This window comes from Podarcis filfolensis (genome assembly GCF_964270895.1).
Source record: "Podarcis filfolensis genome assembly, chromosome: 6".
NCBI classification, from domain to species: Eukaryota; Metazoa; Chordata; class Lepidosauria; order Squamata; family Lacertidae; genus Podarcis; species Podarcis filfolensis.
The window spans coordinates 89,320,517-89,347,727 of record NC_139609.1 but is presented as its reverse complement, the minus strand read 5'-3'; the positions used below and the strand labels follow the sequence as shown (position 1 = coordinate 89,347,727).

At 45.3% G+C, this 27,211-nt stretch overlaps 1 protein-coding gene across 1 annotated transcript in view; it reads left to right on the top strand.

Annotated features, from left to right (window-relative positions):
* LAMA5 (laminin subunit alpha 5) overlaps window positions 1-27,211 on the top strand; it is a 197,543-nt gene that overhangs the window by 109,149 nt on the left and 61,183 nt on the right. Inside the window, exons 19-34 of the mRNA XM_083618257.1 lie at window positions 346-398; window positions 1,569-1,674; window positions 3,034-3,133; window positions 4,005-4,161; window positions 7,187-7,316; window positions 14,207-14,349; window positions 14,439-14,545; window positions 14,695-14,848; window positions 16,785-16,945; window positions 18,325-18,433; window positions 20,241-20,338; window positions 22,013-22,214; window positions 23,408-23,534; window positions 24,454-24,593; window positions 24,859-24,974; window positions 26,187-26,398. Of these exons, the coding sequence (XP_083474383.1) occupies window positions 346-398; window positions 1,569-1,674; window positions 3,034-3,133; window positions 4,005-4,161; window positions 7,187-7,316; window positions 14,207-14,349; window positions 14,439-14,545; window positions 14,695-14,848; window positions 16,785-16,945; window positions 18,325-18,433; window positions 20,241-20,338; window positions 22,013-22,214; window positions 23,408-23,534; window positions 24,454-24,593; window positions 24,859-24,974; window positions 26,187-26,398 (2,115 nt within the window). The remainder of the gene's footprint in view (window positions 1-345; window positions 399-1,568; window positions 1,675-3,033; window positions 3,134-4,004; window positions 4,162-7,186; window positions 7,317-14,206; window positions 14,350-14,438; window positions 14,546-14,694; window positions 14,849-16,784; window positions 16,946-18,324; window positions 18,434-20,240; window positions 20,339-22,012; window positions 22,215-23,407; window positions 23,535-24,453; window positions 24,594-24,858; window positions 24,975-26,186; window positions 26,399-27,211) is intronic.

Genomic DNA, 27,211 nt, shown 5'->3' with positions numbered 1-27,211 from the left:
TCTTTTTGCCAGTTTCTCTCTCACTGGTTATATCTACCTATCTGTCTGACTTTCTGTCTGTCTATATATCTTGGGGGAGCCATCAACTGTCCTGGGGTAGATTAGTACACAGCGTTAGTTTAGACCATCTCATTCCAAGTTTTTGCTGAATGTCCTCTTTGCCCTTACATAGCAGATCAAGAGTTTACAACCACGACTGTGACTTCTGTTTGGGGCTTTTACTGTCTTACTGACTTCTGCCATTTCTGCCTGCCTTCCTGAGGATTAGCTGGCATCCAGCTAATTCAAGTTAATTGCTGGATAGACTTGAGGAGTCATCTAACTACCCCTTTCTGTTTCCCCTAGGCTGCCAGTGTGACACCATGGGGACAGTTGCAGGTGTTGCTGAATGCCAGCAAGTAAGTTTCACACCGTGTGATGAAATCCACTCTGAGGTCCCGGCTAGGACCCAGGTCCTGCCAGGATAAACACTCGCCTTGATGCCTTTTTTACCTTGAAACATATTATCCCAAGTGGAACAAGCCATTATAAATCTCATCTTAACTCCTGCTCTACAGAGCAATCCTGCTGCTTCCTGACTCTTTACCAGAGTGCATTTTGGCAAATGCACAACAGATGACCAGAAGCATTCTGGAGATATTTTACTTTCCGTGCAACAGCATTATTACAACACTGATTTATTTAGAAATTTGTTGCCGGCTTTTCATTATCAAGTAATCCCCAAACAGGGCACAGTCCTAATAAAACACAATCTGATCGTACAACCAATCAGTGAACAATGAAGCCGTCAAAACAGGCAAGAGCACAAAGATATAAACTAAGTGCAGCGTCACAGATTTAACCAAAAGCCTGAGTGAATATGTTGATCCTCATCTCACTTGGTGCAAAAAGCTTATAACTTTGTGCTAACTGTCTCTAAGGTGGGAGTTCCGTGATCGAGGTGCCTCTTGAGTTATACTGAGGTCTAGCGCCGAGTGCCTTCTGGCGCTTCCCTCACTGTGAGAAGCCAAGTTACAGGGAACCAGGCAGAGGGCCTTCTCGGTAGTGGCACCCACCCTGTGGAACACCCTCCCACCAGATGTCAAAGAGAACAACAACTACCAGACTTTTAGAAGACATCTGAAGGCAACCCTGTTTAGGGAAGCTTTTAATGTTTGATGAATTACTGTATTTTAATATTTTGTTGGAAGCCGCCCAGAGTGGCTGGGGAAGCCAAGCCAGATGGTCGGGGTATAAATAAATTATTATTATTATTATTATTATTATTAGATTTATTCCAATGCAAGGCATGGGCAATAAAACAGGCATTGCTTTCATAAGGTTTCAGTAAATGACACAATATTCTTCAAATATTTCTGTGAGCATTAGGGCAACAGCAGAGGTTTCTGGTTGTTGTTCTTAGGGCAAAACAGAGCAGCTGCTGTTGCAGTTCGCAGCCTTTATCCCCTTTCTCATTCTTTCACTCCTCATCTTTCTTTGCTCATACAAGAAAAGCCAGCTAAGGCCAGGGAGGTTAATTTTGGGGAGCTGCAGCAGGCTGATTTTAACATGTGGCCTGTGTCTCCTAGGGTGACGGACACTGCTTCTGCAAGCCCAATACCTGTGGTCAGTTCTGTTCAACTTGTAAAGAAGGATACTACAACCTGAAGAGCGGGAATTACTTTGGCTGTCAAGGTGTGTTCCTTTTTCCCCTGTATCATGCTGCTATCTGTTAGCCATTGGGTGGGGACAAAAGTCGCAGAGCCCATTAGCTGGAACTGAGGAACAGTTGTCCTGTCAAGATGGGAAGCAGGGTTCCAGTGCGGGGGGGGGGCGCATATTAAGGGAAAGAACAGATTTACTCAAGACTTGGTCTCTGTTAGATTAAGAATAATGATAGAGTGAATCTTTCTCTCTCCATTCTTCCGAAATTTTGACTGGCTAGATGCTGTGTTGTCCTTCCTCCCAGGTTTTGCTTTGCGTTTTGTGGGTTGGCTTAGAAATTGTTTTCCCCTCCTTTCCAATTATTGCCAAATTTGTGCACAGCCTGTCACGCACTTCTTTTATATACAGAGATATATATACACCTCCAACCCTCATATACACCTTGCTCAAACCTCGTTAAGGTAGTTAAAAAAAGGCGTGGGGGGAGGAAGATCTTGACACCTTTTAAGGAGGTCAGCTGCAGCATCAGATCAAAGGAAAGGAAGGAAATAAAGAAGTCTCTTTAGAGAAGATTGATGGAAAGGTTGGAGGTGCAGTCGCTCAGGCTTTAAAAATCAATTTCAAAAAAGCCAGAAAGGTAGAGGAAAACAAGCAAGCCCAGATGAAAGGGGTTGGAAAAGGTTTACTGAAACAGTCATTACTGAGAGACGTTGATTAAACTGGCACCTATTTTATGATATATCGTATTTTCCCGTGTACAAGACTAGGTTTCCCCCCTAAAAAATAATGTCAGAAATTAGGGGGCATCTTATACACGGGGCCATCTCCCCCATTTTCTTAAATCTGAGTCCCCCCAAATAGGGGACGTCTTATACATGGGGGCATCTTATAGATGGAAAAATACGGTACTTTATTTTTAGACCAAGAGAATGGAAGTTGAGCTTAGATCAAAGCCGGACACTGTATTGGGTACAGATTGCGCAGCTTCTTGATGTACAACAGAACAAAGCGTGCTAAAATTGGCTGGGTTGTTGTCCTTCATCAGTAATACAAACAGATACATCTATGGCACTGGAAGGACCGGGAGTATCCATTGCTGTCTATTTTTATTAACTATGCAAGGCTGTATCCTTGGATGAGTTAGGATTATGGGGAGTGGTCTGCAAACGGCGATGGGGAGACTGCCTGGTAGGGAAACAGCAGGCATAGCTTCTGAAATAGAACAGGGAGGCAGTGGAAACGGATCCAGGCAGGGCTAGAGGCCAATGCGAAAGCAGATACAATGGAATAAAAATAGTGTGCCATGCCACTGTCACTCCCTCTGGTGCCAGGCTATTTGGGGCCCGTTAGCAACTGCAGAATGTAAAGACGTGTGCTTCCTATCTACAGGATGCCACTGTGACATCGGTGGGGCAGCCGGACCGGCGTGTGACGAGAAGACTGGATCCTGTCGCTGCAGGCTGAATACGCAAGGCCCTACTTGCACTCAGTAAGAGGCTGGCTACAGCTGCGATGAAGCAGGACAAACCTGTGGCGTTAGCCGCCTTGCTGTCTTGGATTTAAAACCCAACACTAGCGTTCTGTGTATTCAGTGGGTGGGGTGGAGAATGTGAATGGGTCATTTGGGGGAACAGACTAAGTGAGATGTGCAGAGATGATGCAGAAAGGTTCTTCACCTCTGTGTGTGGTTCTGCAGGTTTTTAAGTGGGGGCGGGGGGAAGCTGACTGAAGGGGAACATGATTCAGTGGCACCTCGGGTTAAGAACTTAATTCGTTCTGGAGGTCCGTTCTTAACCTGAAACTGTTCTTAACCTGAAGCAGCACTTTAGCTAATGGGGCCTCCCGCTGCCGCCGCGTGATTTCTGTTCTCATCCTGAAGCAAAGTTCTTAACCCGAGGTACTATTTCTGGGTTAGCGGAGTCTGTAACCTGAAGCGTCTGTAACCCGAGGTACCACTACACAGGTTTATACAATTATGAACAGTGTGAAAAGAATTCCTCTCCCCCCCCCCTTCCGCCAGCAATCCTGTGAAGTTGATTGGTTGGAGAGGTAGGGAGGGAGAATATCCTGACGGCCATCTAGTCCAATCCTCTGCAATGCAGGAATGTGTCTGTGGCCTGTGTATAAAACATGAAAAGCTGCATGTCATTTATGTAATCATTCTGGGCAGATGATAGGTATTTTCTTGGGGTATGGATGCAAATGTCCTAAGCTAGAGTGACTGACTGCGTTGACTAAATACTAGTTTGAGTTTTTGCTTGCTTAGATCATCCCAGACATGTTGAAGCTGAGTCTTTCCTACCTTGTGGTGCAGATGGAAACCCAGGCTGTTAAGAGTGTGCCTCACTTTTTATCTGCAGACCAGCAATAGACCATTATATCCCTGACCTTCATCACCTGAAATACGAGCTAGAAGAGGGAACTACACTGGATGGACGACCGGTTCGATTTGGCTACAACCGCTTGGAATTTGAGAATTTTAGCTGGAGAGGATATGCACAAATGTCTTCCATCCAGGTAGGCCTTAACTCCCCACCTCTTTCCTTGGGCAGATAGTAAAAGCAGCTTCAAATGTTATGGATTTCATAAGAGCAAAGCACTTCCACATAGAGAAAAGGATAAAAATATATATGCATGCTGAGAAGCTGCAGTCAGCTGCAGCTGCTCATCATCTGTACTCCAAACGTTCCTGCAATGAAATAATGCATGATCCATGCGTGAGTTTCAAGATTTTAATATGTGTAAGTGCTTGCACTATTGGAAATATGTGGCGTTTCAAGACTAGAGATCTCCTACGCATTTTACCCAAAGGGACTCCTAAAAACAGACAGAGCCCAATGCAAGCGGTCGCTCCATATTTGTGTGCATATGCTTCTACATTGAAAGCCTGTTTGTGCTAATGTGCTCTTTAGGCTTAGGAAGAGAACAGCGGGATGATAGGAAAGATCCCAAGTCCCGGAACCGCTTCATTATGTCAGCCTTAGTTCATTTAGGGGAAGATGGCCAGGCAAGAACTATATAAGGGGACTGCCAGTTAGAAAGACAACACACAAACAGGTCTCCTAAGGGGCTATTCTCTTTCTTCCTGTTGCAACTCTGCATAACATCTCCCTGCTCCTCAAAGGAAAGGAAAACCCTCTTTGCTTTTTCCTGTGCTGCATGTGGCTTTAGTTGCTCTTTCATCTGTTGAAGAGGGTGGCTTGTTTATTTCCAGGCTTTTGTATGCTTGAATGACAAGAGAATGAGATGGTAACATCTGCTGAGCTTGCTCCCACCTGAGATGTGGTTCCTCTCTGAAATCTGGAGACCTCACAGAGAGAGTTTATGTGTGGTCTATGTGGTTCATTTGAAACTCTCTTATATGACTTTATTCTTTAGGAGAGGGTTCTTAGATTAAAGATTATTTTTGTTTTATTTCTGCCCCTTAGGAAAATGTGCCCAAGGACAGACTTTCCTTGTTCTCTTTAGATTTTTTTGTGTGTTGCCTGCTCTCTCATTCCATGTGCCATTGTTACAGTCCCACTCTTAGCCTTTAATAGCCAGAGGCTCACAAAAGTGCTCATTCCACAATTTAGTTACTGTCTGAAAGGTGCAAACGAGCCTTTGAAGGTAGTCTTTTGTCTTGCTATAGAAACCCCCAGCTTTCTTGGATAGAGGTACATGCCTTGCTTAGCCTTCTTGGAAATGTCATCTTGAGTTGGAGCACCACAGCTAATCTGCATATTCTGTTTGCACGTGGTTAATCTGATTTGCATGGATTCTTGATGCCAGCCCATTGGTGTGGACAACTCCTAGTCTTTCCACTTGCATTTTCCAATCAGTTAATGTCCCAAACATGGCAGTCTTTATAAATGCCAGGAGATACAAGAGCAAAATTAGTTTTAGGCTCATAATGCCCACACATTTTTTTATGATGCAGTGATAATTTTTATATTTTTGAAAGTTTGCATGCAGTCTTAACATCACAGAGAGTTGTGTGTATGTGCACATCTGCCTTTGAGAAAGATACAGGCAGTGCTTCTCTCCCCCCCTAGAAAAATAGGTGCCGGAACTCACCATGAAGTTGTTACAGTAAGTGCCACACCTTTTAACCAAAAAAAGAGAGGTGCTGGTACTGCGTACTTTTGAGTACACCCTGAATTAAAACAAAACAAAACACTGGATATAGGTGTCCTTAACCACCCATGGGCATTCCTATCCACATCTTTCTCACAATCAGACTGAAGTGTAAACTTTTCCCATGTTAGTGTTAGGAATTATTTGCAGGGCCACTTTTGTGATTTTTACTTGCAAAATGGGAAGCAGCCTTTCTAATGACATCAGAGCCCTGCTGAATCAGACCAAAGGTCTAGTTCAGCATCACAGACCCTGTGATTTTGCCTACTCCCCCTTTAATGGCATCTAAGGGACATGGGTGGCGCTGTGGGTTGAACCACAGAGCGTAGGACTTGCCAATCAGAAGATCGGTGGTTCGAATCCCCGTGACAGGGTGAGCTCCCGTTGCTCGGTCCCTGCTCCTGTCAACCTAGCAGTTCGAAAGCATGTCAAAGTGCAAGTAGATAAATAGGTACTGCTCCGGCGGGAAGGTAAACGGCGTTTCCATGGGCTGCTCTGGTTCGCCAGAAGCGGCTTAGTCATGCTGACCACATGATCTCGGCCAATAAAGCGAGATGAGCGCCGCAACCCCAGAGTCGGTCACGACTGGACCTAATGGTCAGGGGTCCCTTTACCTTTAACTAAGCGGCAGGCCATCACTGCACCTTGTGGCAATGGGTTATGAATTTTGCATGCACTCGGTGTGCTTCTCTTTAGAAGTCATCTTCTCTCGTCTCTCCCTTTGGCTCTTGACTATGGAATGTCTGTTTCTGGCTGGATAGATAGCCTTAGGTGGAATGTGCAGCGAGTGTTTCAGAGGCATCTTTCCAGGCCATCCCATTAAGAGCAGGATGGGGCTGGCTTGATTTCCTCACCTGCTTTTGGCATGCTGCTTTTGGGAGCAGGAATACGGGAGTGCTGTGCTTGAGCTGGTGGCTGGTGGCAGGTGACGGTGGAGGTTTATTTAAGGTGTGCTCTGCTTCTCTCCCCTTTCTCTCCCACCAGCCCAAGGTAGTGGTGACCCTCAGTGTGACCTCCCCTGACCTGTTCCGCCTCGTCTTCCGCTACGTCAACCGGGGGCCTGCAAATGTGGAAGGGAGGGTCTCAGGCCTTGAGGAAGGAAAGTTTAATGTTTGTGGCAACTGTAAGTGCATTTTTCACTTCTAGACTAACCCCTTTCGAAAACCAGTTGATAAAGGAGCCGACCTTTGCTTTTTCTTGCAAAGCAGCGTTTTCTTCTCCCTCCCCAAAAGCCACCACCACCACCACCACTCATTTCGTAGATTTTGGATCTCCTCAAGCACTTTGCTCTTAGAAACCACAAAGGGTGGGAAACCTAGAGAGGCAAAGAGAGAGAGAGACAGAGAGAGACAGGCAGGGCAGGCAACAGACTCGCAGTCTGCCCTGCAATGATAATGTGCCCAATGTGCTTTTTCGCCTTTTGCAGAACAAAGTCAAAGTCACAGTGCGGGTCAGAGAAGCAGAGATCTATCTCTTCCATGTCATCTTGAGATATATTAACTCAGGAAGTGCCACTGTGTACGGCAAAATTACAGCTTATCAGCCACGAAGGAGAGGTAAGGACCCCAGATTTCTCTTGTCCCCCCAATTCCATAATTGATCTGTTGTTGCAGTTTCCATTCTCAAGCTGCTCTGTGTTGCCGATCAAACAAAGCATTTTCTGAAGCAACCTATTGTCATATACTGTTCTAGAATTGAGGGGAAAGGCCAATAATTGTTATGCTTTGTAACAATTCCTCACTCAGGCTTTTGCTTAAGTGTGCCTTCAAACCAGTGAACATCCTCAGCAATTCAGTTTGTTTTGTGCAAATACTTACTGTATATAAAACTATGATAACTGATCATTGTGACCCGGAAAATATGATGGGGTAGGATTTTAGTGCTAAACTGTTAAGCTACAGCTTGAGTCCCATTTTTTGAGCCTGTTGACCAGAGGATGTTAAAAGGAAATTTGTTTCTCCTTGGTGTTAAACAAGGCAAAGTAAAAACAAAAAAAATTTTTTCCCTTCCAGTAGCACCTTAAAGACCAACTAAGTTAGTTCTTGGTATGAGCTTTCGTGTGCATGCACACTTCTTCAGATACACTGAAACAGAAGTTGCCAGATCCTTCTATATAGTGAGAAGGTGGGGAGGGGTATTACTCAGAAGGGTGGTGGGAATGGGTGATTGGCAGATAGCTGTGATGAGCCTGTTGACGACTCTTAACGACTGCAATAGGTCTTACAGGAAAAAGCAAGGGGTGAGAAGGTGAAAAATGGCTTTGTCATGTATAATGAGATAAGAATCCAATGTCTTTGTTCAGACCAGGTCTCTCCATGGTTTTAAGTTTGGTAATGAGTTGCAATTCAGCAGCTTCTCTTTCCAGTCTATTTCTGAAATTCCTTTGTAGTAATACAGCTACTTTGAGATCTTGTATAGAATGTCCTGGGAGATTGAAGTGTTCTCCTACTGGTTTCTCTGTTTTGTGATTCTTGATGTCTGATTTATATCCGTTTATTCTTTGGCGTAAGGTTTGGCCTGTTTGTCCAATATAGAGAGCTGAAGGACACTGTTGGCATTTGATGGCATATACAATGTTAGACGATGAGCAATTAAATAGTCCCGAGATGGTATGTGTGATGTTGTTGGGGCCAGTAATGGTGTTGTCCGGGTGTATGTGGCAGCAAAGTTGGCATCTGGGTTTATTGCAGGCTCTGGTGCCAGTGTCCGTGTTACGTCTGGTTGTAGTATTATTGTGGGTTAGGAGTTGTTTAAGATTGGGTGGCTGTCTGTAGGCAATGAAAGGTCTTCCTCCCAGAGCTTGAGAAAGAGAACTGTCATTGTCCAGGAGAGGTTGTAGATCTCTGATGATGCGTTGTACTGTTTTAACTTGGGAGCTGTATGTGATGACTAGAGGTGTTCTGTTATTTTCTTTTTTGGGTCTGTCTTGCAGCAAGTTCTCTCTAGGTATCTGTCTGGCTCTGTTGATCTGTTGTCTAACTTCATTTGCTGGGTATTTTAGTTCTAAAAAGGTTTGCTGTAGATCTCTTAGGTGAGACTATGGCAGACCAACACGGCTACCTATCTGTAAGGCAAAGTAACATTTAGATGGCTTTGAAAGAGTGTTGGGCAAATTCGTGGAGGAAGAGAAAGGGTGTCAATGGCCATGATGGCTGTGTTCTGTCTCCAATCAGAGGCAGCAATGCTTTTGAATACCAGTTGCTGGAAACCAAGGGCAGGAAGAGTGCTCTTGTGTTCATGCACTGTTCTCAGGTTTCCCACAGACGTCTGGTTGGCCACTGTGAGAACAGGATTCTGGACAAGATGGGCCATTGGCCTGATTCAGCAAGCTATTATTATTATGTTCTTATTTTTCTTCCAAATCATTGCAATCATCATTCACAGTGAATTGCATTCTGAAGAGGTGAAGTACAGTCATACCTCGGGTTACAGATACTTCAGGTTGCGGTTTTTTGGGTTACGGACCCGCCGAAACCCAGAAGTACCGAATGGGTTACTTCCGGGTTTTGGGGGTCATGTATGTGCAGAAGCGCTAAATTGTGCTTTGCACATGTGCAGAAATGCCGAATCGCAACCCGTGCGTGCACAGATGTGCTGCTGCAGGTTGCGAATACTGCAGGTTGCGAACGTGCCTCCCGCATGGATCACGTTCGGAACCCGAGCGTCCACTGTATAGAGAGAAGACTTTAAAACAAATAAAATCGTCTATGGATTATATTCAATGCTCACAGTAGACCCATCAGAATTAATAGGCATGGCTGACTTAGTTTTATTGATTTCAGTGGGTGTGGTCTGAGTAGAACTTAGTTGGCTGCAATCCTGATAAAACAAACAAACTTAACTAGATCATATCCAGTATGTCTGGAAGATAAGGAAAAGATTGTTTGAATCCCGTGCTTTGATTGCAGTAGCAGCCAGGAAGGATTCCACTGGCAGCTTCACAGCTTGTACTGATGGGATGTAGTTTTAGTTCTTTGCTGCTTTAGCCACACTGTGGCATATATATGCAAATGTGGAATGCAAGAAAGCTGGTCAATTTTATGTTTAGCCTGGTGTATGGTACCTCTTCCAGTTCCTAAGCTCGCTTTCAAATCCTCATTCATGCTGACAGCAGAATTAACTGCAATTGCTTCCATAGTGCTAGCCTTGAAATATTATGTTTGGCAATGGAAGGCTTTTCTGAAAGGGGGGCGGGGAGGCAATTTTGTTAATGGAGTTCATTTTTAGCCATATAACTTCTACCTTCAGGGGTGCCGATTTTCACTTTTACTGATTCAGAAAGGGAGCAACTCTTATCTCAATAGGCAGCTGCAGTAGCTGATTTATTAAAAAGGACTTCACAATTGAGTCCGTGGAGCACTACATTATAGCACTGTTGCTGGCAAAGTCTGCACAGAAGTGGCATTTCCAGGCTCTGTTAGGAATGTTTTCACTGAACTTAAAAGGACATCTTTATGTCACTAAAGAGGCACTTTTTACATGCATTTATAAAACACAAGTTTATTTCATTAAAGAAATGCAGCTAACATATTTTAATATGAAATTTATGATATTATTTCAGGAAACATACAAATTTAACAAATAAAACATACAAATAAGTTGAGTCCCCCCTGTCCCCAGCGCTTCAAGAATTCAGTTTGGCCATTCTCTTGAGCGCTCAGGGACAGGATGCACAAGTCACCAGTGCTTCTTGTTCCTTCTGCGACGTCATCACATTGGAAATTGAAAATTGTGTTGGTTCCTGAAGTGCCGACAACTTGCTCATCTTCTGGACCTGGGTGGGGGAAATGTGAAGTTTACCAGTGTGGTGCAGTGGTTAAGAGCGGTAGTCTCGTAATCTGGGGAACCGGGATCGTGTCTCCGCTCCTCCACATGCAGCTGCTGGGTGACCTTGGGACCTTGGGCCAGTCACACTTCTTTGAAGTCTCTCAGCCCCACTCACCTCACAGAGTGTTTGTTGTGGGGGAGGAAGGGAAAGGAGAATGTTAGCTGCTTTGAGACTCCTTCGGGTAGTGATAAAGCGGGATATCAAATCCAAACTCTTTTTCTTCTCTTCTTCTACCTTTTGATATGATGCTATCTAAACAGGAAGCATGAGAAAGGTGTGTAACAGCAGTGATTTTGATCAGCAGTGGCTGGTCCAATTTCAGTTCATCTTCAGCCAGCCCACATAGCACCTTCTTGCTTACAACCAGCAAGGAGTGATACTGCCTGTCAGCTTCCTATGCCTTCGTCTCAGTGTGGCCCTTGCAGAACTCAGCAGGGAAGAAGATGGGATCTGCCTATCTATAGGCTGTAGCTCCAATTACTGTAGGGTCCCCCTGCCCTCTGCCCCACAAGTCCCCAAAGGCACTAATCGCCACTGCTTTCTGATAGCACCCTCAGTCTGGGCTCCTTCCATGTGGTGGTCATTCTGACAAGGTATGAGAACTGGAATGTGAGCACCTCTGGGGATCATGTGACACACGTCTGTTGCAGATAGCTTCTGTGCCTTCAAATACCAAAGCGGGAGTTAGCTTTTATGATGGAAAAGGAGAACATGTTATAAGATCTTCGGTGTTTTAGCTCTGCTGTGTTGACATGTTTTGCCGCTGGTTGTTTTATTTAGTTAGTTTTGCAGTTGGTTCCATTCCTTTTGATTTTTAGGGATATTTTTTTTTTTACCTTTTATTGTTATCTGCCCAGGGGAGAATGTTAATTGGGCCATATGTTAATGATTTAAATACAGTTTATCCCCATGTTTGCTGGCTGATTTGCTTTCCTTGTGGCCAGGTTGTGCAGTGTGATGTGTGCGATACACTCAGATGAAGTGGAGGATGAGTGCATGCCCCACCCCCAAAAGAATAATAAATCTTTTGCTTCTTGGAAATAAATGGCTTTATTCTTAAGGCTATCTGATATGATAAGAATTGTTTGTGCAAGAGACTTCACCTAAATGCATTGACTTTGCTAACGAGGCCACTTATTTCTGCAAACTTGATCATCCCTTAAATTTCCTTGAATATGTTTTCATTATTGACTGTTCTTTATTAATGATACTTTAAGGAACAGCGTAGGGACGTGGGTGGCGCTGTGGGTAAAACCTCAGTGCCTAGGACTTGCTGATCAGAAGGTCGGTGGTTCGAATCCCCGCGGCGGGGTGAGCTCCCGTCTTTCGGTCCCAGCTCCTGCCCATCTAGCAGTTCGAAAGCACCCCCAAGTGCAAGTAGATAAATAGGTACCGCTTTATAGTAGGAAGGTAAACGGCGTTTCCGTGTGCTGCGCTGGTGCTGGCTCGCCAGAGCAGCTTCGTCACGCTGGCCACGTGACCCGGAAGTGTCTCCGGACAGCGCTGGCCCCCGGCCTCTTAAGTGAGATGGGTGCACAACCCTAGAGTCAGACACGACTGGCCCGTATGGGCAGGGGTACCTTTACCTTTTTATGGAACAGCGTACAGATTGGTCTCTGGCCTTTATCGTCTATGCTCTTGCAGCAGTCACTTCTGCTAGTATTCATTATAGGACTGCAATCATTGAGGAAAGTCAGTATCCCTTTACTCTTTTCTCCCCATTTGCAAGATGAATTTGCACATCTCACTGACTGTTAAGGTTGCCCTACTTTGTGGGGAGTGGGAGAGAGATGGGGAGGAGATTGGAACTGGTTCTGAAGGGGTACTATCTCTTGTTGCTGTTGTATGTCTCTCTGCAAATGTTTTGTTTGATTGTTAGATTTATACATCACAACCTTCAGCACAGCTGCTCTCAGGGCAGTTAGCAATAAGATGAAATAATACAACCAAGTGGTTAAAAAATAAATAAAATGAGAGAAGACTATTGCAAACCCTGCAGGCAAAACAATTGTGTGGGTCTTTCTAATGTTATTCCTACAAAATTCGGATCTGGGGACGTGGGTGGAGCTGGGGTCTAAACCACTAAACCTCTTGGGCTTGATGATCAGAGGGTTGGCAGTTCGAATCTGTGCAATGGGTGAGCTCCCTTTGCCCTGTCCCAGATTCTGCCAACCTAGCATTTTGAAAGCATACCAGTGCAAGTAGGTAAATAGGTACCGCTACAACGGGAGGGTAAACAGTGTTTTCGTACGCTCTGGCACTCGTCACTGTCCTGTGTGCACCAGAAGCAGTTTAGTCATGCCGGCATGACCCAGAAAGCTGTCTGTGGTCAAATGCCGGCTCCCTTGGCCTGAAAAGTGAGATGAGCGCCGCACCCCACAGTCAAATTGGACTGGACTTAACTGTCCAGGGGTACTTTACCTTTTACCTTTACATCATTGGGAGAGTATGGCCCATCTATCCAGCTTCATTTATGTGTTGAAGGACAGCAGCAATATAAAACAATAACAAGTAAGGAGGCATCCAGGGTACAGTGAACATTAATTTTACTCATTTACAGTGGATGTTTGGGTTGCGAACGTGATCCGTGCAGGATGCACGTTCGCAACCAGCAGTGTTTGCATCCCGCAGCGGTACGTCTGCACACGCGTGGGTTGCGATTCAGCGCTTATGCGCAAAGCGCAGTTTAGTGCTTCTGCACATGCGCGACTGCCAAAACCCAGAAGTAACCCGTTCCAGTACTTCCGGGTTTAGGCGGGTCTGTAACCCAAAAAAACGCAACCTGAAGCGTCTGTATCCCGAGGTATGACTGTATTTTATATTCAGTTTTGAGTGAATGTTTTTCATCGGGGGCAGCTGTAGCCATTGTTGCAAAGAATTCAGTTTTCAACAATGGATACAGAACACAGTTTTCAGCTAGAAATAACAGTGGGCTCAAAAAAAGCTATGCATTTCAAGTATACTTCGGCTGAAAACTTCCTCCTTTCTTTGCGAAGCTGAGACACCTGGATGTTGCAAATTTTGCAACATCAACCTGTTGATGGAATCTTTTGAGGGCGTGTCGAGACACAAGGTCTAGACTAGGGGTCGGCAAGGTATGGGCCGGATCACTCCCTCAGAGATCCTCCATGGGCCGGACCGGCGCAGCGCGATGCCGGAAATCGCATCTGTGCATATTCACAACACCAGAAATCGCTTTTGCGCATGCCCGTGGGCCTGGGCCTTAGGTTGCTGACCCCTGGTCTAGACAGATGCATGTGGAACATGGCAAACTGCTCACCAGGTGCACATGGCCTCTTTTTCCACGAGGAAGATGAAACCACAGAGAACTAACTTGGAAACTCTTCCTCCGTTTGACTATGGTTGCAGTTTGTGGGCAGTCATTTAATTTTATCCTGATTCTATTTTTTTAAGCTGTATTTTAATCAATTGTTTGATTGTGTTTTAATGTACTTGATATGATATTAGCCGCTCTGAGCCCAGTCTTGGCCGGGGGGTGGGGGGGCAGGGTATAAATAAAAATTTACTTACTTTTGAAACTCCTCGGAACCACTCCAGAAATCTCGCACACCTTCTAGATGGAAATGAAAGCTGATATTTTTTTTTTCCTAATTGCAGATACAGAACAGACAAAGCAGATTGTATTTGTGCCCACAAAAGAGCCGGCTTTTGTCACTGTTCCTCAGAACAGCTTTGGGGAGCCGTTTGTGCTGAGCCCTAATGTGTGGTCTCTGGTCATTGAAGTCGAGGATGTACTACTGGTAAGGGTGACCGTCCTCCCCTCTTCTCCCCTTTGGGTCAGGACCGTGGCGAAAAGAACTAAGTCTTGCATTTCTACCCTTCCTTCCAGGATTACATGGTCCTGTTGCCCAGTTCCTACTACGAGGCTCCTATATTGCAGCTCAGAGTCTCAGATCCTTGCACCTACGGCCCAGCTCCTGAACAAGTTGGTCAGAAGTAAGGCTTCCATTTTCATCTTTGCTATAGGATTAGATCGTACTGGAGCCGATTTCCTTGGCTCAGAAGCTTTTCCTAAGATTTCCAGTACTTCATTCTAGCAGACACCGTTATACTGAGAGAAAAAAGCTATTCCTCTTCCTTTCTAGCTGCCTCCTGTATAAGTACGTGCCTGTGGAGCAGTTCCCCTTTGGGTCAGGAGACGATGCTATATGTAAGGTGGACAACAGCTTGCTGAGACCCTGCCCGAAAGTGCGGGTTCTGCCTACGTACCCTGAGATGGTGGAATGCAATGGAAGAGATGTAAGTGGTCCTGCTCACACTGATGCACCAGTGTAAGCTTGCAGTGCTGCTCTCTTGTTGTTGTTGTTGTTGTTGTTGTTTAGTCGTTTAGTCATGTCCAACTCTTCGTGACCCCATGGACCAGAGTACGCCAGGCACTCCTGTCTTCCACTGCCTCCCACAGTTTAGACAAACTCATGCTGGTAGCTTCGAGAACACTGTCCAACCATCTTGTCCTCTGTCATCCCCTTCTCCTTGTGCCCTCCATCTTTCCCAACATCAGGGTCTTTTCTAGGGAGTCTTCTCTTCTCATGAGGTGGCCAAAGTATTGGAGCCTCAGCTTCAGGATCTGTCCTTCCAGTGAGCCCTCAGGGCTGATTTCCTTCAGAATGGATAGGTTTGATCTTCTTGCAGTCCATGGGACTCTCAAGAGTCTCCTCCAGCACCATAATTCAAAAGCACCAATTCTTTGGCAATCAGCCTTCTTTATGATCCAGCTCTCTAGGTTATAATAATAATAATAATTTATTATTTGTACCTCACCCATCTGGCTGGGTTTCCCTAGCCACTCTGGGTGGCTTCCAACAAAGATTAAAAATGCATTAATTGTATTAATTACGAAGCATTGCAGTCTTCTCCAGGTAGCATGAACTTCTTTCTCCCCATTGGTCACCTCATGTAAATCTAATGCCTGATGCCTTTTGGGAAGTACTTTTAACCGGCCAGATCTGTTGATGATACATAATGGCCAATGAAATTTCCATGTTGAGAGGCAGAACGCCACTGAATTATGGGCAGCTGGGAAGCAACAGCAAGGGAGGGCTGTTGGCGTCATCTCCTGCTTGGGGGCTTCCTGTTTGGGAATCTTTAGATGCTGGACTTAGATGGACCCAACTGGATCCAATCCAGCAGGACTTGTCTTAGGTTCTTGAGATGTGGGGAGTGTGCATCTGGGAGCCAGCGTGGTGCAGTGGTTAAGAGCGGTAGACTCGTAATCTGGTGAACCGGGTTCGTGTCCCCGCTCCTCCACATGCAACTGCTGGGTGACCTGGGGCTAGTCACACTTCTCTGAAGTCTCTCAGCCTCACTCACCTCACAGAGTGTTTGTTGTGGGGGAGGAAGGGAAAGGAGATTGTTAGCCACTTTGAGACTCCTACTTAGGGTAGTGATAAAGCAGGATATCAAATCCAAACTCTTCTTCTTCTCTTAAGTTCAGACTAATAGCCATAGTCCAGACACTCCAGAGGCAATTGTTAAACATCTATAGATGCTGAAGGAGCGTCTCCACCCCCATCGTTTTACCCGGACACTGAGGTCCAGCGCTGAGGACATTCTGGCGGTTCCCTCACTGCGAGAAGCCAAGTTACAGGGAACCAGGCAGAGGGCCTTCTTGGTAGTGGCACCCGCCCTGTGGAACGCCCTCCCATCAGATGTCAAAGAGAACAACAACTATCAGACTTTTAGACGACATCTTAAGGCAGCCCTGTTTAGGGAAGCTTTTAATGTTTGATGCATTACTGTATTTTAATATTGTGTTGGAAGCTGCCCAGAGTGGCTGGGGAAACCCAGCCAGCTGAGTGGGGTATAAATAAATTATTATTATTATTATTATTATTATTATTATTATTATTATTATTATTCTGCAGGAGTGCTTTCCCCCAGAAAATGCAATGCTGGAGTTGAAAAACATGGCTTCTGGCTTCTATTGTGTTTCTGTCCCGTTACAACAAAAGATACACATATTTCAATTCTGGTTTAATTTCATATATGTGTCGTAATGCACCATAATTCCCCCCAAAACATTTCCTGGAACATGGAAGATGACATGCCAAAAGTTGACTTGTATGAGATTTCATAGTGTGCTTGTTTCGAAGCATAGATTTAGATTTATGTCAGGACCTCCTGAGCCCCAGCATAATGTGCTTTTCTCCTAATAGCTGCTTATTCTTGTGTGCAGGTGGAAATACAGCTGTCAATTGCCATACCCCAGCCAGGGAAGTATGCGCTCCTGGTTGAATATGCCACTGAGGATACTCCACAAACAATCAATGTCGCGGTCAGCTCACCGCAGCTTGCCGTTCAGCAGGGCAGTCTCCTTATATACACCTGCAAGTACAGGTATGCCCTCAAGATGCAAGACAGTTAGAGTGCGGACCTAACGGAGGAACAGACACTCCTCATTATGTTGCATAGTTTGTGACTAGAGCTTTCTTGCTATTTCCTTCTACTGTTATTATTGTGGGGCTTGTCTCAGAATTAGCAGTTAGTCTTCTTGAGCTGTAAGCATCTGTTTAAATTTCCTTGGTTATAACTGGGCCAAAACAAAGATCCATCCCATGCAATTAACTTGCATTATCTCTTTCAAAGCAGCTGATTGAAGGACGACCAAGAGAGAGAGATCAAGGCTATGTGGATCTTCAGCACACTTCTAAAGTGTCTGCTGGAGACTTTGCAGGGAAATTAACAGGGATTTAGTAAAGAAGCCACAGTAATAGAGAGCAGGACAATGCAGCCTATGATTATTGTTTCAACTAGGGAGGGGAGGCAATGAGTTGATAGTCTGCCTGTCCTGTTACAAAGTATAATAAGTACTTCTTGCTTTGCCGAACCAATGTAGCATGTAGTGGTTAGAATACCAAACTTAAGACTGGAGAGATGAAGGTTCAGATCCCCACTCCACCATGAAACTTGCTTCATGACCTTGGGTCAGTCACAGCCTCTCAGCCTGACCCACAGGGCTATTGTAAGAATAAAAGGGGGGGGGGGAGTAACTTATATGAAGCCTCTACCTCCTTCGAGGATATACAGCAGGGGTCAGCAAACTTTTTCAGCAGGGGGCCGGTCCACTGTCCCTCAGACCTTGTGGGGGTGGGACTATATTTTGGGAGGGGAATTAATGAACGAATTCCTATTCCCCACAAATAACCCAGAGATGCATTTTAAATAAAAGGACACATTCTACTCATGTAAAAACACGCTGATTCCCCGACTGTCCGTGGGCCGGATCCGGCCCCCAGGCCTTAGGTTGCCTACCCATGATATACAGGATACAATTGTAATAAATAAGCAAGGACTGAATGGTCTGAAGTCAATTTGCATCCAATGCAGTTGTGTGAAAGGCTCAGGGTGTTTCATCTCTTAGTATTGCACATACCAGTGCCAGAAACCTGGACCAAGAGTCCATGTTCTCAGAAGAAGGAGGGGTGAAATTGAAAATAGCATGAGCATCCTAAGCCTTGGTGCTCTATTTAAGCAACTAGGCAGTATTTATATAAATGACAGATTTATGGCATTGTCTGGGAACTCCTTCGACTTCAGCCCGTGACCTTAACGATAGGAAACGAAGACCTGGATATCCTTGGGAAACACCCCGATGCTATTACTCAAAGAAAGCAATTCAAAGAGTTACAAGGGAAACCACCAAGGAGGTGGGGTGGGGAAGAGTACTTGGCAGGATAAGACTATCCTTGAGCTTGACCGCTGCTTTTGTCTTGCAGTTTCCTCTGCCGTGGGATAGTTTTAGATTCGCTAAATCGCTTGGCAGCTTTCGATCTGGCCACCAAAGCTACGATTCAGTTCTCTGCAGATCAGGCCCACTTTTTCTTGGTAAGCCTTTGAAGCGAAGCATTGCCAGACTGTGGCAAAATGTCTGCAGGAAACCTGACAAGTCGAAGGTGGGAGCAAGTGGAAGAGGAGGAATATTAGTGGCTGTGGGGTGGGGAAAAATTGGAGATGGGAAACCGGCTTTGGACACTGAAATATACTCGGAGTCGAGAGTGGATTTCATGCTCTTTATTCAGCTCATAGTAGTGAGGAATGGAAGTTCCCCCGAAATGTCTGCTTTATGTACATTATTTACACAATGGGCCCCATGTGATTGGCTAGTTCCAGGATTCTCCTGTAGGCCAATCAGGTTGTGGATTCACTTCCACCTGGAGTTGGATTGGGTGGCTCCTGCGGACCAATCAGACTGCTGCATTCTGGATCCTATTGTTCTAGGATCAATCAGACTGCTGCATTCTGAATCCTATTGTTCTAGGATCAATCAGAGTGCTGCATTCTGAATCCTGTTGTTCTAGGACCTATCAGACTGCTGCATTCTGGATCCTATTGTTCTAGGACCAATCAGACTGCTGCATTCTGGATCCTATTGTTCTAGGATCAATCAGACTGCTGCATTCTGGATCCTATTGTTCTAGGATCAATCAGACTGCTGCATTCTGGATCCTATTGTTCTAGGACCAATCAGACTGCTGCATTCTGGATCCTATTGTTCTAGGACCAATCAGACTGCTGCATTCTGGATCCTATTGTTCTAGGATCAATCAGACTGCTGCATTCTGGATCCTATTGTTCTAGGATCAATCAGACTGCTGCATTCTGGATCCTATTGTTCTAGGATCAATCAGACTGCTGCATTCTGGATCCTATTGTTCTAGGACCAATCAGACTGCTGCATTCTGGATCCTATTGTTCTAGGACCAATCAGACTGCTGCATTCTGGATCCTATTGTTCTAGGATCAATCAGACTGCTGCATTCTGAATCCTATTGTTCTAGGATCAATCAGACGGCTGCGTTCTGGATCCTATTGTTCTAGGACCAATCAGACTGCTGCATTCTGGATCCTATTGTTCTAGGACCAATCAGACTGCTGCAATTTGGATCCTATTCAACTCAGTACATGACAGACACAGTCTGAGCCAAGGAGTAGGAGGGCATGATGCAAGCTCTGAGATTTCTGCGTTTCTCTTCTCAGTTCAGTGACAGGAAAAGGTTTCATTTGCTCTTGAGAAGCAGTCAAGATGAATAATGCTTTTTGCTTTGGCAAACTTGGTGGGTCTATCCCACTGTTAGTCTATGGCCTTAGTCTTCCCATTTCCCCCTTACTAGGAAGAGAATCTATTCATCCTGCCCTTTTATTTCCATATCATAGGTAGCACCAGAATTATTTCAATTTAGTTTCTGGGAAATAATTATGGAGTTTGCATCAGAATTATCTAGATCTAGTTTCTGGAGGAATATGGAAGTTCATCACAATAAAAAGTCACTTCCTTGCCAAAGAAGCTTTTACTAGAAAATGCTGACGCAAACATCATAGCATCTGGATGATATGAGCCAGTAACCACTCTGGTAACATATCTTGTGAGGACACAGCATAGACTGCAACTGTTAGTTCTGTGACTAGACAAAATGTGAAACAGATTTTGTCTCATCACACAGACACCTGCTGCATTCCTCCATAGGTCTCTGCTTTGGCTGTTTTGTTGTGTGAACAGCAAATGTGAGAGTTCTAAATTGTCCTACATAAAATGTTTCTAAAAGTAATATTTGCACTGACCTAGAAGCAAAAGCACGAGTGGTTCTCCTCTCCACCATGCCCAACCTTGTTTTTCCTTCTCTTCTGTCTTTAGCACAAAGTGTACCTCATCCCATATGAACAATTCACATTAGAGTTTGTGGAACCAAACGTTCACTGCATCAGTGTCCATGGAGCATTCTCACCAAACAGGTAAAGGTCTTTTAAAATGTATTATGCTTAAAACTGGAGCTTCCATTGGTCTCTCGCCCAGGCAATTGACCAGGTCTAGTTTTAATGGTTCTACAGTGCACATCAAATGCTTCAAAAACCATTCACTAGATACTGTTAATGGCTTAAAGAGTTCTCAAATGATTGAAGACGAACGTGCCCCAGGGTCACTGCCATGGCGCCTTGTGTTATGCCAGGTGTGGCAAACGGTTGGCCCTCCAGATATTGCTGTGCTACAACTCCCACCATCATCCCTGTCCACTGGCCCTGCTTGCTAGGGCTGATGGAAATTGTAGTTCAGAAACGTCTGGAGGTCCAGAGGTTTCGCACACTTGTGTTAGGCTTTATATGCCATCGTCTTATTTCAATGGGTTATGGGTGGTATGGTATTTTAATTAGTTAATAAGGTCAGCATGTATGGTGCTTTACAAGAGTTAACATAAACAAAAGACAAGTGTGAAGGACAGGAGAAGAAGCAAGGGTAACCTTGAATGATTGGATCAGAGCAAGTACAGTCACATTATGCTTCATTTCACTTGCAGGTAGTATCTTGCAAGACAGTGTAAAGAGTGCTTGAGCACCATTTAACTACTATCAGGGTCGGGTATGGGTGTCTAGGATTCTCCACAGCTAATTCTCAAATTCCATTAGAGAGTCCACTTGGAATGATCTGTGGAATTTTGTATGTGTGATATGTGTATGCTTTGGTCTGAACATTGTCATCAGTAGCCCTTGGTATTTGTTGAATCTAGGTATCCCAGTGGGCAGCTGCAGTAGCTCATTTTTGCCAGGGATTGGAGACTATTTAATATTAGGAAGGTAGTTAGTACTTGGCACAGGAGAGCAGGCACTTGAGGCTATGAAGGAGAAGAGGCACCACGTATTTCCCAAGGAAGTATGGAGAAAGGTCCATCTAAGTGAGCGTCCTGTTCCCTGTGATAGCTAATCAGATGCCTCTGGGAAGCCTCTGAGCAGAACTTGAACCCAACAACTGATTCCTGGTGACCTACTTCCTCTGAACTTGAATGGTTAATAGCCATTGCTAGACCTACCCTCCATAAATATGCTTAGTCCCTTGTAAATGTATATTCCCATTCAGAACTAGAAGGACACCCTATGATGGGGGATTCCTACCATGCAGATTCTTAAACCTTAGTTCTCTTGTTGTTTCTTCAGCCTAGTGGATGAAGCTCAACCAAAAGGATGCAGTATCAATTTACAGTTGAACACCTCCCTTCCCCATCTCTTATCCAGACTAGGTGAAGCTTGACTAAGTTTTAGATTCTAGATTCAGGTAGGAAACCATGTTGGTCTGACACAGTTGGGGGGCGGGAATGTCTAGTAGCACCTTATGGACCAGCTAAGTTTGTTCTGGTATAAGCTTTCATGCGCAAGGTATCTGAAGAAATGTGCATGCACACGAAAGCTTATAGGAGAACTTAGTTGGTCTATAAGGTGCTACTAGATGAGTTTTAGATTGTATATAGGAGCCAGGGGAAAGATGCTGTCCCCTCTCTAATAAAGTCTTCCTGTAATTCTGTACTAGGCATGCTTTGCATTATGGGCATTTGAATTCCTTGCTGTGTTCCCATGGGAATATTTGCCTCTTGTTTGACTCCAGAGCCCATGAAATTATTATTCTTTTCTCCTCCAAAGTAGTTCCTGTGTCCCATCAAGGTATCAGAAGATTTCTCAGTCTGTTGTCTTGGAGGAAGGGCAGTTACTACCAGTTGCTCCAGGCTTCCCCCTGATTCATGCCTTTAGTGTCCCCCCAGTGGCTATTCCACCTGCAGCTCCACTTCAGCCTCCTACCTTATTAGACACCTCTGCAGAGCTCATCCTGCTAAAGGCTCCCCAGGTAAGTGCGACAAAGAGGAAATTAGAAACTAGCATTTGTTGGGATCAGGCCCAATTGCCTTCAGGATCCAGCCTGAGGACTGTCCGTGGATCGGCGTGGGGATTCTGTTTGTTTGGGCTGTGCCATTTCCCCCCCTGCGCCATTCCATTCCCCCCCCCCCCCACAGACACATCGCAGTGGTGCCTCCTCCCTCCCTCCCTCCTTCTGCCCGCCCTGCCTAGAGGAGGAAGGGGGTTGGGCTGGCTGAGTGCCATTTTAAGCAGCCCCCCTCTGGAGCCAGCCCTTTCATGCTGTTCATCTTCCCTCCGCTGCTGCCGCCACCGCCCTGGTGCTCCTGTGGGCCAGAGAGCAGAGCAGACAAGCTCACTCTGCCTACTCACAAGAAGTGGTGGCAGTGGTGGCAGTGGCGGTGGCAGTGGCAGCCCCAGGGAAGACATTATGAGCTAGACATTATGGGAGGTATCCAGTGCTCCCGTTCTGGAGTATTATCCTCCCCTTCTCCCATGCATGCTGAGCATCCTCAGAATCAACTCTGGATGGTTCGGGGACCCTCCAGAGAATATTTTGAGGGCATGCTGGGAGAGGAGAGGGAATGAAAGTGCCCTTGCACCAGTGGAACTTGGCTGGTGCTGCTTTAGAGACAACACAAAATCCATAGTGTAAGTGTTGTTGCTTCTTTAATGCGAAAGGAAATGCTGCCCTAGGACTCCTGTGCAGTGTGTCAGGAAGTCCATATGTGAAGGAGGTTTTGGTTCTGATGTTTGTTTGTGGGCATCACCCTCTTCCTCTAATTGAAGTGGGCCGCAGCAGGTGGGCAGAGAAGCAGCAGCCAAAGAGAAGAGGGGAGTTTTCAAGCTGGCACTCCAGCTATCAAAGGTTTCCACTTCCAGGGTGTGGTGTGGCATCAAAACAGAGATTACGGAGGTGGGCACAGAAATGTTGGCAGTGCCTTAGATGTAACAGGAGAGTATTTCACAGCATGTGCCCCTGCTGACTTAGCAGTCTTTTCTTGTGGAGGTACCTTTATCGGGAAAATAAATACCGGCAGAAATTCTTATATCCCAGTCTTTTCCCTTGGAGGGGCTGGTTCTGACGTAAGCGAGGCCGAAGTCGCAGACGCATCCTGAAATTAAAAAATCAGTGACACAAGGAAACAACAGTGTTTAGGATTCTGCCCCTGTGCTTTCTTGTAGACAACTATTGTGTTGAATGGCCACATCCAAAGTCTGGGGCGTTATGCCTTCATCCTGCACTGTTACCAGCCCAGTCACCCAACTTTTCTTGTGGAAGTGTTGATCAACGGTGGACGCATTTGGCAGGGTAAGTGATCCCTGGGGTCCCTAGGGCTGGGGGCTAAGCAGTATTAATAGTAAATTAAGGGTGGGGTTCAACGAATGAGTCCCATCAACAGAAGTCTGTGCAATGGGGCTTTTGTTTAGGGAAGTTTTTAAATGTTTGATGGTTTATTGTGCTTCTAATTCTGTTGGGAGACGCCCAGAGTGGCTGGGAAGGCCCAGCTAGATGTGTGGGGCATAAATAAATTATTATTATTATTATTATTATTATTATTATTATTATTATTATTATTTATTATTATTCCATCCCCTGCATGCTCCCCCCACAAAAAAACTTGTCTTGGGGGATGGTCTGGAGAATCCCCCGAACTGTATGCGGGGGAGAAAGTGGGGGTTGTTCTGTCTGGCAAGCTGAAATTCTTGCCCTGCTGGGACAATGGGCATAGCATAACGTTGACTTTCTCCCTAAGAGTGTTTTGTATATAAGCTAGCCAGTCTCTAGGAGAATGCTTCCTACAGTGTCAGCAGCAAAACCACGACACCTTAAAAGACTGAACAGAGTTATTGTGGCAGAAGGTTTCATAGACTTAGAGCCAACAGCATAGGAGCTGCCCTTAAATAGATAATAATAATAATAATAATAATCATTATAGCACCAGCCCTTCCATTTTCTGCTCAGGTTCTGCTACCTGGTACCCTTCTGCAGGTTCCTTCTGCAACCTGGTACCCTTCCAAGTGTTTTGGACTACAACTCCCACCAGTCGCAGCCAGCATAGGATAATAGGAGTTGTAGTCCAAAAGTTCTAGACGGTAATAAGTTGGGAAAGACTGTTGTAGAACATTAAGCTTGTGTGAGATGTCTGCTGTCAAAGGGGAATACTTCCAAGGTATGAAAGCAGAATCTGATGAACTTAAGGTGACATGTACTCTCTGGCTTTTTCCAGGACAGGCTAATGCAACTTTCTGCCCACATGGATATGGTTGCCGGAATCTGGTAGTTTCAGAAAACCAAATTGTTTTGGATATTACGGATAATGACTTGAGTGTGGTCATTCGTGTGCCAGAGAATAGGTACCTTTGGCTGGTATGTTCCTATCTTAATTTTGTGTGTGTGTCAGGTCTGCAAGAATGACTGCAGTAACTAATGGGGAATTCTAAAATATGTTTTCTCCCACTAACAGAACAGCATTTCTCTGTATGAGGTGAAGGAGGCATCCATTTATGCTAGCCCTTCCACCTTGTAAAGGCAGGGAATATGTGATCTTCTGTTGTGGTTTAACAAGGGTCATCTGACTCATCAGCCTCCCCAGTTTGTTCCCAGTTTCTTTATTTGCTGTTTGATCTTTTAGGATTATATCCTCGTGGTTCCTGAAGACAGTTACGGTTCCAGCTACCTTTCAGAAGAACCACTAGACAAGTCCTATGATTTCATCAGCAACTGTGGAGTCAACAGCTTTTATATCAAGTGAGATACAAAAAAATGGGTGCCACTTTGCAAAACCATAATAATAATAATAATAATAATAATAATAATAATAATAATAATAATTTATTTTTATCCTGTCCATCTGGCTGGGTTTCCTCAGCCGCTCTAAAATGTAAACCCTCTACTGGGCTTTGGATAACTTGACAAATACATCCGGGATTTCATCTTTAACATCTGTTCCCATTGTTGATGTGAAATTTATTGTCACCGCCAACACCATCATTTTATTTGTATGCCGCCTTTCCACAGCCAAAACCACCGTCAAGGTGGTTTACAATATGAAAAGGTTCATACAATTACAAAAATAGCAAAGTAAACAATAAACAACACACATCACAAGTGCACAGCCGTAATTAAACAAATTCCACATTGATAATACAATCCGAAATAAAGAAACAAAAAATTAACAGCAACAACCCCCCATAAATAATACCTTAGCCCAGTGGTTTTCAACCAGTGGGCCCTGGCACCCTGGGATGCCTTGAATGATGGTCAGGGGTGCCACAGGCAACACTAGCCTCTGTCCCTCTTTCCTTACCTCCCTCCTCGGATGCCCTCTCGCATTTCTGTCTCCCAAAGGCTTGCACAGCTGTTGTTGCAGCAGCCCTGGCTATAAGCTCCCCAGGCGAATAGTGCCTCTGGGGTTGGCCAGGGGGTGCTTTCCAGGCCCCTGTGGGGCAGTGTGAGGAAGCTCCTCTCTTTGTGGCTGGTCATGGGCAGCTCCGAAACCAGGGATGGTAACAGCAGCTGCCCAGAGAACTCCCAAGGAGAGAGCAGAGGAGAGGCTATTCTTTCCAGCAGCCTCAACTTTTGTAGCTGGAGTCAGTCAGGAATCCACCCTCCTATGCCAGGTGGGAAAAGCCCTGCAAGGCAGCAAGCAGATCTTCCAGGTCTCACACCCAAGGCGGCTTCCCTTAATTTCCGGTTTCACCTGTCATCCTTGGAGTCAGTGCTTGTGTGCATTTTGCATGTATACAATATAGCTGCAGAGATGCAGAACCTGCTAATTGGTCCATAATCAGCAGCTCTGTGTCCCCAGGCTCAGAGTTCGCGTCTTGCTGCTTCTAGCCCCCAGATTTGGAAAGAGAAGCTGCGGAATGGGGCAGGCTACAAATCACAATTCATGAATTAAATGTGTGGACTGTGTACTCCTGTGAGACTCAGTGCAGCAATTTCTCCCTCTCTCTGCAGCCCTGCAACATCCTCCAAGTTCTGCCAGGACTCTGCCATATCTATCTCTCTTTTTTACAACAACGGGGCCCAGCCTTGCCACTGCCACGAGGCAGGAGCCATCCGGAGCCAGTGTGAGCCGTTTGGTGGCCAGTGCGCTTGCAGGTCAAATGTCATCGGCCGAGAGTGTTCCCGCTGTGCTACAGGCTATTGGGGTTTCCCCAGCTGCAGACGTGAGTCTCTTGAGAGATGTTGTGCCATTCATGGCTGATATGTACAGCATGCCAGGTCTGACTTGCATGTCGTTCAGTTTCGCTTTCCAGACTAACCTACCCAGAAGCTGCTGGGTACCTGTATCAATATTACGTGAATGGAATACTGGGTTATGGGTTTTCCTGCATCCTTATGTTTCAGTGGCAGCCTGGGAACCTGTTTTGAACGCAATGCTTTCCTTCCATAGAACTATTTTGGAGTTATATCCATGGACGACACTACGTCAGAATGAAAAAATGGATGCAAAATTTTCCAGAAGGAGGCATGAGTGGGGAATGGTCAAACTTAGTAACCAGCTCACAAATGCTTCAGGCAAAATACACATGGCTATAGAGTTCCAGCAAAGCATATATGTATATTCAAGCATGGAGATTAATTGCAAGCCTATCCCCTGGCAGAGTAACTTTACAACAGAGCCTGCAAATATTCAATTGCCCATTTCATGCATTGTGCTTCTGAGCAGTCCAGATTGTGGAAAAGGAACTTCGCTCATAATTCCCTGGCCATCCGTGGTCTATCTTTGTACATAGAAATAGAAGTCTCTTCCAGATGCCTTTCCTTGTTCAGCAGTGTTCCAAGCTGTTGCTCTCTGGCTACTACCAGAAGAGACATTTGGCCTCACTTGCCAGAGAGCAGGAGAAGCAAGATGCTTCTTACCATTCACAGCCCCAATGGATCCTGCTAGTCGGCCCTTGGCTGAGATGGTCTTTTATATACAGAATAAATTAGCACAGCAGCTGTTGTTTCCTCAGCTCTGTTTCTACTTTAGATTT